At 38.6% G+C, this 13,775-nt stretch overlaps 1 protein-coding gene across 1 annotated transcript in view; it reads right to left on the reverse strand.

Moving 5' to 3' along the window:
• Positions 1 to 13,775, reverse strand: part of SCP2 (sterol carrier protein 2) — a 110,508-nt gene that overhangs the window by 13,814 nt on the left and 82,919 nt on the right. Inside the window, 4 exon segments of the mRNA XM_012639436.1 lie at positions 5,651 to 5,861; positions 6,668 to 6,697; positions 8,301 to 8,320; positions 12,906 to 12,928. Of these exon segments, the coding sequence (XP_012494890.1) occupies positions 5,651 to 5,861; positions 6,668 to 6,697; positions 8,301 to 8,320; positions 12,906 to 12,928 (284 nt within the window).

Here is a 13,775-nt window from a genome sequence, read left to right on the forward strand (position 1 = left end):
CTCTTGCCCAGGCTGGTTTCGAACTCCTGAGCTCAAACAATCCGCCCGCTTCGGCCTCCCAGAGTGCTAGGATTACAGGCGTGAGCCACCGCACCTAGCCGAGATCTCTTATAATTTCTAATAGCTTTTATTTCCCACCTTCATTTCAGCCTTATATCCCTGCAATAATTTATATGCAAAATTGTTCCTTTTGGTATCATAATATTCATTCTTTTAACAAAGACTTAATTTAAGTGTTTACTATGTTCACGAACTGTGATAAAGTACCTGAAATACTCAAATCATTATTGCCCCTGAGGAATTTACATAAACTGACATTAGATACTAACCTCTGTTTCTATGTATGCAGAGAACCTGGCCTAACGCCATTCTTTCTTTTTGTTGTGTTTTGTTTTATAACAGCAACTGAGATATAATTTATATATCTCAATATAAAAATTCACTCTTTTAAAGTATTTAATTCAATGGTTTTTTAGTATATTCAGAGTTGTGCAACCAAAACCACTATCTAATTTTAAAACATTCTCATTACCCCCAAAAGAAACTCTACCCATTAGCAGTCACTCCGCATCCCCACCTCTCCTTCCAGCCCCTGGCAACCACTAATCTACTTTCTGTCTCTATAGATTTGCTTATTCTAGACATTTCACATATATGAAATTGTACAATATGTGGTCTTTTGTGACTGGCTTCTTTCAGTTAGCATAATGTTTTCAAGGTTCGTCCATGTTGAAGATCAATCAGTACTTCATTCCCTTTTATACTCAGAAAATATTCCATTGTATGGATGTAGTATATTTTGTTTATTCATCAGTTGATGGTCGTTTCCACTTTTTGGTTGTTATGAACAATACTGCTGTGGACATTTGTGTACAAGTTTTGCATGAACATAGGCTCTAATTTCTCTTAGGTATATATCTAAAAGTGGAATTTTGGGGTCATAAAGTGATGTTTAACTTTTTGAGGAACTACCAACCTGTTTTCTAAAGTGGCTACACATGTTACAATCCTACCAGCAATGAATAAGGGTTCCAATTTCTCCATATCTTCACCAACAATTGACATTGTCTTTTTTTATTTTAGGTATCCTACTGGGTATGTCAATCTTTTTCTGATATATAAGTACCACCCCTGAGCCTACCTGGAATCAACCATAGGTCTTAGGACAAAACAGTTGTTCTATAAATATTTAGTCTGGGCCTACTTATCTCAATAGTTATGGAGTTATCTCAATAGTTATGGAGTTATCTCTTACACATGCAGGTGTCCTGAAATTAACTAATGTTTCCTAGTTAAACCAAGAAACCAAAATGACTGTCAAGTTTTTTAAGTGAAAGAGAAATTCTCTCATTTTGGCTTCCCTTAAAAGAGCTCACTCAAATGACTTTAAATTAATTTTAGGAAAAATTGTTAAGAACAGGAATAATCCTTCTGGGGTGCTTTTAAGTTTTCAAGTACTTCTATATATATAATTTTTTTGATCTTCATAAAACCCTATAAGTAGTTGAGTAGACATTAATATTAGCTCATTAAGCAGAAAAAGCAACTAAGGTTCATAAAAGAACCCTTTAGACTATTCCCTATACTGCTGCCAAGTAATCCATCTAACTAAACCCAGCTAACACTAACATACACATCTAACACTTTCAGGCTTGAATTTCTTAATGGCTCGCCATAGCCAACAAGATGAAGTCTGCCTTTATATATCATTCAAGAGTTCTCAAGATTTGAAGGATATTTGTCTGTTCTTATTTCCAGTCACTTTCTCATCCACTTTGGGCTTTAAGTTCTATTATTTCCAGTCACCTTCTCATCCCTCTCCAGCTTTAAGTTATAACAATACCGATCATTTTGAATTCCATGAACACATGTGCCAAGTCCTCTGATGCTTCCATGCCCCATCCCAGGACACTCACCTCTTCCTAGTCTACACTCCCACCCCTGACCTCATCATTCAAGTCTTAGCTTACATGCTAACTCTTTGGGAAAGGATTCTCTATCTCCGCCAGAAACTGATAGCCCTCTGCACAAGCACCCATGTTTCTTATTAAAGTAGTTGCTTTTTTTCTGGAAGAATTTTTCCATGTCTCTCTTCCCACTAAACTCTCTGCTCCCTGAGGGGCAGGAACATATTGCTAGTAAGTACTACAGCCAGAACTCAATCCCAGGTAGGTTTACTACCAAATCCAATGCTCTTTCCATTTTACCATACCATACTAAAACTGTAGGTTACATCAACACTTCCAAACTTTAGCCTATGACAGCAGAGCAGTACCTGCCATCATAAAATTAATTAAAAGAAAGTTCAGGCCAGTGGTGGCTCACGCCTATAATCGTAGCACTCTGGGAGGACGAGGCAGGAGGATTGCTCAAAGTCAGGAGTTCAGGACTAGCCTGAGCAAGAGTGAGACCCCGTCTCTACTAAAAATAGAAAGAAATTAGTTGGACAACTAAAAATATGTAGAAAAAATTAGCTGGGCATGGTGGTGCACGCCTGTAGTCCCAGCTACTCGGGAGGCTGGCACAGAAGGATCGCTTGAGTCCAGGAGTTTGAGGTTGCTGTGAGCTAGCCTGACGCCACAGCACTCTAGCCTGGGCAACAGAGCAAGACTCTGTCTCAAAAAAAAGAAAGTTCAAAGTCTTTTCCACATTCCTTAAAATCTTTTATCTCTCAAGGTTCTGTGGAGACAATCTAGGAGAGTGTATTAATAATGTTGGTGTGCTAGGCCACCCAAGAGCCTGGCTTCCTCTGGGGCCAGTGGCCCGTGAATGACTACTTCCAGGTGCATCCATGTCATCTGCTTGCACAATGCCCCACGAATACAGCTATGAGCAGCCACCAACAAGTTAGAGCAGGAAAACACCAGCAAACATTTACCTGCATACTTGAAGAGAAATTCTTATACTCTTACTACTATACTCCCACCTCCTTAAAACAGTTGTAGATTAATTTGCACCTGCTGTTACTTTTGAGAACCAACTCACTCTCTTATAAAATTACATCCTTTGGTCAACAAACATTTTCAATTGAAGTGGGAGTGAGAGAGAGTAAGGAAATAGATGAGGAGAGAATTGTTAAAAGGGAAAAGAAAATACAGTTGTGAAACCGGAGCTCATTAGTACTAAGAAAGTTCTAAATGCCTCCTTACGTGAAGAAAAGTACTTTTTTCTGAGTAGGTAAAAGGTCAAGGAGTAGGTCCTGCCGTAAACTTAATAGGGACAAAAAATTAAGACAGAATTCAAAGAAGGGCAGTGGAGTATTGCTAACAAAGACAAAAGTGGAAATAAAATCTCTTGCCAGGCTGCCTTTGCTAATGCAGAAAATTTATGAATTAACAAAAGACTCCAAGACTTTCACTTTCTAATACTGTAAACACTTAGGTAACTGACAATCGTGGGAAGGAGAAAAGAAACAAGGGGAGAAGGTTGGTGGGGGTGAGGTTATGGAGGGAAAGAATATTAAAATGGGAGCAAGAGGTATACATTTGCAAAGCTAAAAGAATACTACAAAATAAAATCAACACTGCTTTGTTCATCCCAATAATGAAGTATTCAATGACTGGTACAGAGCCGTATCTCATACTTCATAATAGATAATCTCTATACTACTTTTTAAATCTGATTTTTGTTGATAGAATAGGGTTGAAAAAAATGGAGCAACTTAGCAGATGCAACTGTCTCATGGGTTGCTCTGTAGGAAAATATTGGCAGCATACAGACAAGATAATTTTTAAGCTGAACCCTTATAATGAAAGAAATTTTTAAAAATAATAATAATAAGTCAGATATTTTTTTCTGACTAGAATGGCAAAGTCTGATTTTGTTTTAAGAGACTGGGTCTCACTGTGTTGCCCAGGCTGGGCTCAAGCAATCTTCTGGCATCAGCCTCCCAACTAGCTGAGACGATTACAGGCACATGCTACCGTACCCTGCTACAAAGATTTTTTAAAAAACAGACAATATAGTATAGGAGAAGGTGTGGGGGGGAAAAAACCAGTTACTCTCATGAATTGTTAATAAGTTAGTAAATTAGTATCTTCTTTTTGGTGGGTAGTTTGGAAATATGTATCAAAATGCAAAATGTACATATCCAATCACTCAACAATTTCCTTCCTTTAATTATTTATACTAAATTGATCATGGCATAAGCACTTAAAGATGAGTGCAAAAAGAAATTTATTACAACACTGTTTTACTTGCAAATTTTAAATACGACCTGATATTCATCATAGCAAGCTAGTTAAATGAATACGTACTATGTATTTATATTAGGGTAAGGATTTATATTTATGGCCATGGAACATGCTGTCAAGAGAAAAAAGCAGGTTATAAAACAGGTAGCCCCATGCAAGTGTATCCCCACAAGATGGCAGCATGACAGGTCTGCAGCTCCTGGGCTAACACCTGGTCCTGCTGTCCCTTAGCAAGGTTGTGGATCGTTACGAAAATCCTGGAAACACTGGGTCCTTTCACAAAACACAGTTACATCAGCTGTTTTCCCAACCACACTGCAATCCTCTGAGATGTTAATAAGTCCTCTGCCCTGCAATGATGGAGTTATGTGATATGCACCACATTTGCCTCTCACACTGTGGCTCTAACATGAGTGAAATACACAGCTTAAAGTTCTGAATCCTTTTGTTTATTTCAGCCCACTTTGATCACCTTTACAGATGTGTAATTTGAATTGTGACTGTGGCTGTAACCATGCCTTACATGTTCTCAAATCTAAAACCGATAATGAAATCCCAAGATGCTTCTGAGTTTAAAACAATGAAATAAATAATCTAATTTTGCCTGATGAGAATAACTCTTTTTGGAGAAAGAGTTACTGTTAGATTGCCTTAGTGTGGTTATCATCTATCAAGAATTATTTGTTAATATACATAAAAATAGATCTGTATATATAGCATAATTTTAAAAAACAGGTATTAAAAAAAGATATCATATGACCCTAGGTATGTATAATTGTAAATTTATATACACAGAGAAAGATGTTTGACAGATTATGTTAACCACTGTTAACATTTTAGTGAACTCTGAGTGGCAGAATTCAGGGAGATTTTAAATTTTTATTTTTTATGTGGTTTCTGTATAGTGTAAAGTTTTTTAAATTTAGCATCATTTTTACAAAAATCAAACACTTAAAAATCAAACACAATTTCTTTTTTAAAATAATTTTGATATTAGGACATTATTATTATTGTTATATTAAAGGCTTATTTTAAATATTATTCTTTGGAAAGATTTTTTTTTTCTTTTTTCCTTTCCACTTCTGGAAGAAATGGAATGATTCTAAGTAAGACCTTTTTAATTCAGAAGGAAATTATACCAAAATAAATTAGAACCCCTTTATATATGAACTCTGTCCATAATTGAATATCCCTTTGACAAAGAGGACTTAGAAAAAAAGAGTGACAATTTTAACAGTATTGATTATAGGTCTTTAAATCTGGAGGTTTATACATTTGTGAAACGCATTCTTACTAGAATTACAAGGAAGCTTTAATAGACACTCAGAAATCTAAATACACTTAACACTGGACGTGGGATAAATTTTCAACTTGTACCACCTTTGACAACACCTGAAACCCATGTCTGCTTCCTCTAGCCTCAGGGTCCTCCCTGTAATATTTAAGATAAATCTTACCTCTTCAAGCTTCTTCTCAATCTCCTTAAACACAAGATTTGCCTTAAATCCATCACCTGGAGAGCTGGTTGGAATAGCCTCAATTTGATGAGTTCTAAAGGAACTGGGGGAAAGAATCAGTTTCAATTCACAGAGTCCCATAGGTACTAAGTTTTTCAACATTTATACAATAGTAATTTTCAAAAACCCTAAGAATAAAGATGTTGTGACTCTTGTCCAAAGGAAATCTTCAGTCTGCACATAAAACAATTAAGCTTTTCTTCCCATTTTTTCAACTAATAATGAGCTCATTAGGTACCAGATATGTTCTTGAAAATATATTACAGTATACCAAAGAAGCTTTCCTCATGAACATCATGTGCTAGTAGAGGAAAGAAACAATTAACAAGAAAAAGAAAGAAAGAAAGAAAAGAAAAAAAGAAAGAAAAGAAAAAAGAAAGAAAGAAAAGAAAGAAAGAAAGAAAGAAAGAAAGAAAGAAAGAAAGAAAGAAAGAAAAAAGAAAAGAAAGAAAGAAAGAAAGAAAGAATATCTTTACTATGAAAAAAATAAGACAGGTTAAAGGGGATAAAGAGTATATTTATGTGTAGGGTGTACTGTTTTCCATAGCATGATCAGGGAAGGCTTCCCTGAGTAGGTGATATTTAAAGTAGGTCTTAAAATATGTAAATGAGCCAGTCCTACAAAGGTTTAGGTAGGGAAGTTCTAGCCTGAGGGAACTTCTGTATAAAGAACTTGAGGTACAAACTAGCTTAGCAATTTAAAGAAATATAAGAAGTCCAGGGCAGGGCCGGGCGCGGTGGCTCACGCCTGTAATCCTAGCTCTCTGGGAGGCTGAGGTGGGCGGATTGTTTGAACTCAGGAGTTCGAGACCAGCCTGGGCAAGAGCGAGACCCCGTCTCTACCAAAAATAGAAAGAAATTAATTGGACAGCTAAAAATATATAGAAAAAATTAGCCGGGCATGGTGGCGCATGCCTGTAGTCCCAGCTACTTGGGAGGCTGAGGCGGTAGGATTGCTTGAGCCCAGGAGTTTGAGGTTGCTGTGAGCTAGGCTGACGCCACGGCACTCTAGCCCGGGCAAAAAAAAAAAAAAAAAAAGAAGTCCAGGGCAGCTGGAACAGGATCTAAGGTCAGGGAAACACAGAAGGCAAGGATAGCAAGGGGCTTTACAGGTCACAGTCAGGCGTTTCAGTTTTAAGTACAATAAGAATGGTAGGGTATAAGCTGGAGAGTGGCATAATCCAACCGACATGTTTCAAAACACCAATCTGGCTGCCAGCTGGAAGATGGACTGTAAGGGGGAAAGTGAGAGGCAGGGAGGTCAATTAAGAGGCTATTACAGAAGTCCAAGACAGAGATGATGGGAATTAGAACAGGTGAAAAGGGAGTGGGAAATAAGCAGAGGCTGAATTCAAGATTTATTTTTTTCCTGCAATGCAAGACATGAATTTAACAACCATTTGCCCACTGGCAACAACTAAGATAAATAGCCCGATGTGGCAGAAGGAGCACAGCCTTCACAGCCATGAAGTCCTTGGCTAGAATGCCAACGGCCTCCTCCACTCACTGGCAATGATTCTGAGCAAGTTACTTCATCCCGGTGCCCAGTGGGGAGGTAGGGAAGAAGATGGAGGGCGCCAATGGCTTTGTGCAATCAAATGGAATCCTGTGTAGAAGGCACCTGGCAGAGTACCTGGGCCACAGTAAAGCACAATAGCCATGACTGTTATGGCTCCAGAGCTTCAAGTGTTAGGTATGAACAGAAAAGAGTCTAGCATGTTAAAAGAATTTAAAACAAGACCACAGTCACTACAATGAAACTGGAGAACTAGGTAGGGATCAGATCATGCAGGCCAGCCAAAGTAGGGAATTTGGGAAGCCACAGAAATAACAGGGAAGTGAAATAGTTTGATTTGTGATTATTCTTACAGCAGTGTGTAGAATGAAAGGAGGGAGGGTGGGCAAGAACCCCTGTTGTGGAAGTCCGGATAGGAGGGGATAGTAGCCTGGACTGGGAGGCAGCTTGCCAGTGGAGATGGAGAAAAGGAAGTAGATTCAACATAGAAAAAGAATCCACAGGCCTTGCTGCTGGAGGAGCAGGAGATATAAGAGGGAAGTGGCAAGGATTATCCAGGTGTTTGGTCTGAGCCACTGGGTGATGGTACTGCCATTGACTGAGACAAGGAAAGAATGCAGTGGGAGTAAAGGGGATCAAAGTTCTGTTTTAGCCACATTAAGCATGACATGTTGTGAGACAAGAAGGCAGTAGAATATGAGAATCCTGAGCTTAGCAGAGAGGTCTAGGCTGAAAAGTGAGCCTATAGAGGAATCATAAATATCATGAAAATGGAATGGGACCTAAGCTGCAACTGTGCTGACTATAGCAGTCCTCCGAGCATACATGCTACCTCGTGCTGCCATGCCTTCCCTGCAGCTGTTCCATGTGCCTGGAATACCTCCATCTTGGCAAACTCCAATTCCCTCTTCAAGACCCAGCCCAGGAAACGCCCTTTCTGTGAAACCCTACTAAATTTCAGCTCCTCAAGAGCAGATACCACATCTTTAAAAAAAAAAAAAAAAGTTTTTTGTATTGCCAGTTCCCAGCACACAAGAGGCATTTAATAAATAGTGACTGGCCAGCAGCGGTGGCTCACGCCTGTAATCCCAGCACTCTGGGAGGCCGAGGCGGGCGGATCGCTCAAGATCAGGAGTTCGAGACCAGCCTGAGCAAGAGCGAGATCCTGTCTCTACTAAAAATGGAAAGAAATTAATCGGACAACTAAAACTATATAGAAAAAATTAGCCAGGCATGGTGGTGCATGCCTGTAGTCCCATCGCTCGAGCCTAGGAGTTTGAGGTTGCTGTGAGCTAGGCTGACGCCACGGCACTCACTCTAGCCAGGGCAACAGAGTGAGACTCTGCCTCAGAATAAATAAATAAATAAATAAATAAATAGTGACTGAATGGAACTGAAATCGCATTGAGTTCTCCCTTGCCTAAATCCTAATTCTTTCCTGTTCCGTTCAGAACAGAATTATCTATGGTATACCCATCTTTTTAGTCATAAATCTGAATAAGTGCACTGGCTCATGTCTATAATCCCAGCGACTTGGGAGGCTGAGGCGGGAGGATCACTGGGGGCAAAAGTTTGAAACCAGCCTGGGCAACATAGTTCTCCTCCACAAGCCAATTACATTTCATGAATTGTCCACCTTTTCAGCTTTTAATCATCATGTGCCCTTCTCCAAACCTGCCACCTTTTAATATATTCTCAAAGGTCACAGATAGCGCCTTATCTCGTTTGTTTTGAAAAGCTCAAGGAGCAACTGATTAACCAACTCTTCATCCAGATTAGTAAAGAAGTTAATAGGTAAAGTTTAATCAATATTTTCTGTAAACCCTTCATTCCTTACAATTTATGATATGTACCCTTCTCTAAGGAAACTGAATATACCAATTTAAACTCAGAAAGAGATTATTCACATTTGCAAAAGGATGTTCCTCATGATTTCTTTATATATAAAGTTTTTAGTAGAAACTAAATTCTGGTTGGTTTTACTTATTTTTAAAATTTGGCTAATTCCCCACCCCCTGCCCCCCGCCTTTCTTTTGCTCGCCTTTTGCTGTGACAATGGGTCTGGTTGTTATCTATGGCATATGTATCATGCTCTGTAAACCTATGTCTTGCTCTTGCCCTATAATCCTAGCTTTCTCTCCTCAATAAACCTCATTTTTGTGCTTGTCTCAAAAAAATTTTTTTTGGTTTACATATATAATTTCCTGGAATAAATCTGGTACGAAAAATGTTGAAAGGGACCTTGAAGGTTGACCAGCAGAATGTCATACTTGGTATATGAATTCTCTGGATTCCTGAAAATTTTCATTATAGGCCTAAAACAGGTTTTGCTCCAACAATGTCCAAAGACTGGATGTGCAGAGTAGCCAACCAAACAGGAGCTTTGAATTCAGAAGGTGGTTAGAACCTTGATTCCTACCACTTAAGACCCTCTTTAGATAAATTGTTTTAACTCTGGTCATCAATCTCCCAATCTATAAACAGGGTATAATACCTACTATGCAGGGTTTTTATGAGGATTATATTAATACAAAGAAGTGCATGTGAAGCACCTAGTGTGGTCCTGGCACATACTAGGCCCTCAAAAAGTGGTTGTTAAAGAATTCTTACAACAATGCAATAATATTAATTAAAAGACAGATAACCCAAAATGGCCAAAGGATTTGAATAGGCATTTCTTCAAAGAAGATATTATGTATGGCCAATAAGCACATGAAAAGATGCTCGGCATCATTATCCATTACAGAAATGCAACTCAAAATCACAATGGGATACCACTTCATACCCACTAGGATGGCTAAAATTAAAAAGACAATAACAAGTGATGACAGGATGTGGAGAAATTGGAGCCTTTATGCAATGGAATATTATTCAGTCATAAAAAGGAATGAAGGCCAGGTTTGGTGGCTCAAGCCCGTAATCCCAGCAACTCAGGAGGCTAAGGCAGGAAAACTACTTGAAGCCACGAATTTGAGACCAGCCTAGGCAACATAACAAGATGCCATCTTTAAAAATATGAAAAAAAAATCAGTTGGGTATGGTGGTGTACACCTGTAGTCCCAGTTACTTATCAGGCTGAGGCTAGGGGATTGCTTGAGCTCAGGAGTTCAAGGCTGCAGTGAGCTATGATCATTGCCACTGTTCTCTAGCCTGAGTGACAGAGCAAGACCCTGTCTCTAAAACTAAATAAATAAATAATTTAAAATTTTGAAAGCTTAAAAAAAAGGAATGAAATACTGATATGTGCTACAACATGGAATATGCAACGACATGGATAAGCCTTGAAGACATTATGTTCAATGAAAGAAGCCAGTTATGAAAGACCACATATTGTATGATTTCATTTTTATAAAATATCCAGAATAGGCAAATCCATAAATAGAGACAGAAAGTAGATTAGTGGTTGCCAGAGACTGCAAAGAGGGACTACTAATGGGTATGTAGTTCTTTTGGGGTGATGAAAGTGTTCTAAAATTAATTGCAGTAATGACTGTACAACTCTGTGATATACTAAAAACCACTGAATGTACACTTAAAATGGGTGAATTGTATGGCATGTGAATTATGTCTCAATAAAGTTATTAAAATAATCTTTAAGGTCAGGCCTATAATCCTAGCACTTTGGGAGGCTCAGGTGGGAGGATTGCTTGTGGCCAGTTTAAGACCAGCCTGAGCAACACAGTGACACCCTGTCTCTACAAAAAAATACACAAGTTAGCTGGGAATGGTGGTACACGTCTGTATACAGTTCCAGCTACTCAGGAGGCTGAGGCATGAGGATCACTTGAGCCCAGGGGTTTGAGGTTGCACTGAGCTATGATGACACCACTGCATTCTAGCTCAGGCAACAGAGCAGACCCTGGCTTAAAATAATAATAATTTTTTTAAATGGTTACTATTATTCTTAGTGTTTGGAAGAACATAAAATCCTACAAAAACCTTCATCCCTTCAATAATCAGTTTGTTCTGATTAGAGATGGGTTGTGCAGTGCACATAGGTAATAGACAGTAAAGTTCATTTGTAATCAGCAACTCCCTTGACCTGAGAGCAGGCATGTGGTCCCATCATGGACTGAAATATAGCCCAAAGAGCTGAGAATTGGAAGACAAAAAAAGAAACCTCACAGGAATCTGGTGGGAGGTATGATCAGATCCTCTTTTCCCATGCTACGGGCTTCAATGAGTTGGATATGTTCCCCATTCTTTACTAAAAATTCAAGTTCATTTTTTCCAAACACTTATGTGATATTTATAATTTAATAAATAAAATCATTTTCAACCATTTAACCAGTGACATGACTAAAGAAATAGGAAAAGAAGAAAGGAAAATGCACTGGGAAAGCAAAAGCCAATAGTTTACTGAGGAACTACAATGTGTAGCAGGTATTTTTTGTTAGTTTCCCAACCCTTAATATAAATATTATCAACATTTTCTAAATGAGGAAAAGGTTAACATGCCCAAAGCAGGTAATGAGATCAAAATGTTGATAAGGTGCTCTTCCCACTGATCAACACTGTCTCTCTGATATTTCTAGTCCATAAAATTTTAAAAGATGTCACACACGGGTGGCATTTAACTAGTTTTATAAATTCCTCATTCTAATTGCTAACAAACTGGTGGCTACGTGAGTATGGAGACAGATACAAATCACATTAAGATTACTGCATGCATTCCTTAAGTATCTATTTTAGAACAAAACTAAATCAATGCCTCTGTGTGTGTGTGTTATGTGTGTGCGTGCGCACTGTGCCTGCTAAAAAGGCCTAGAAGTAATATAAACAAGCACATAGCTAGCAGCCACATTATGGTCTCTAAATACCATCTCCACTAAAAGGAATCAGGACTCTCTTCAGGTATTACCAGGTGAAAGAAAGAAAAAAAAAGAAAGAAAGGAACCATGACTCCATGGAGAAATGACTAAACTCAGGGCCAGGGCATGGAAAATACAAGATGAGCCTGGAATATCTTCTCAAGGCAGAAAGTAAGGAACTACTAAAAAGAATCATGGGGACACATGAATCAACTTGAAGGGGTTCCCAATAGCCAAATCAGGGGCATTCTGAGCACCAAAATAATTGATTCTAATAGATTATAACCTATTAAATAAGAATTCATGAGTTCATACATATGTTTGTATAAACATGTATGAATAAATTTTAAAATGAGAGAGAAGAGAAAGCTCTTCCTTTGAGCAGAATGCCAGTTAATAAATACAAAAGGAATTATAAACTAGAAAATTATCAATGGATGCTAAAATGAATGGTAATGGGTGAAAGTTTGATGAGGAACAGGATTATTTATATAATCTCAAAGCACCTCACCACAAATTACTTATTACTAATATTAATAACTACAAAGGAAAGAACAGCAACCTTTCAGCGGAAAACATGGTAGATGCAATTTTAATCAAGTGATTAAAGCTAACATAACCAATATGGGACAAGCAACTTCACGCACCCCCAGATTTGGTGTACCTAGGACACAACATCACCTCAGTAGTATTCCTGCAAAAAATGTATAACCCGAATCTAATTATAGAGAAACATCAGGCAAATGCAAATTGAGGGATATTCTACTCTTAAAGATTGGACCTATACTCTTAAAAAAAGTCAAGGTCAAGAAATATTTAAAAAGACTGAGGAATTGTTTCAGAATAAAGGAAATTAAAGAGACATGACAGGCCGGGCGCAGTGGCTCATGCCTGCAATCCTAGCGCTCTGGGAGGCTGAGGCAGGAGGATTGCTCAAGGTCAGGAGTTCAACACCAGCCTGGGCAAGAGTGAGACTCCATCTCTACTAAAATAGAAAGAAATTAGCTGGACAACTAAAAATATATAGAAAAAATTAGCCAGGCATGGTGGCGCATGCCTGTAGTCCCAGCTAGTCAGGAGGCTGAGGCAGGAGGATCGCTTGAGCCCAGGAGTTTGAGGTTGCTGTCAGCTAGGCTGATGGCACGGCACTCTAGCCCAAGCAACACAGTGAGACGATGCCTCAAAAAAAAAAAAAAAGAATGAGAACAATCCAAATATGCCTCAACTAAGGAATGGGTAAACAAACTGGTACATCCATACAATGGAATGCTACTGAGCAATAAAATGGAACAAATCACTGACACACACAATAAGTGGATGAATCTAAAATGCATTATGCTAAGTGAAAGAAGCCAGAGTGAGAGGCTTTTTAATTCCATTCACATGACATTCTGCTAAAGGGAAAACTACAGGGGAAGAAAACAGATCAGTGGTTGCCAAGGGCTAGAGGGGAAAGGGACGGGTTGACTACAGAGGTACATAAGGAATTTTGAGGGGTGATGGAACTGTTTTATATCTTGATTATGGTGGTAGTTATATGACTGTACATATCTGTCAAAACTTGTGGAAATATAACAAAAAGGGTGAATTTTACTGCATGTAAACTATACTTTAATAAAAAAAGAAAAACAGGCCGGGCGCAGTGGCTCACGCCTGTAATCCTAGCACTCTGGGAGGCCCCGAGGCGGGTGGATCGCTTAAGGTCAGGAGTTCGAGACCAGCCTGAGCAAGAGCGAGA

This window comes from Propithecus coquereli, unplaced genomic scaffold (genome assembly GCF_000956105.1).
Source record: "Propithecus coquereli isolate 6110/MARCELLA unplaced genomic scaffold, Pcoq_1.0 Scaffold14, whole genome shotgun sequence".
Lineage (NCBI taxonomy): Eukaryota > Metazoa > Chordata > Mammalia > Primates > Indriidae > Propithecus > Propithecus coquereli.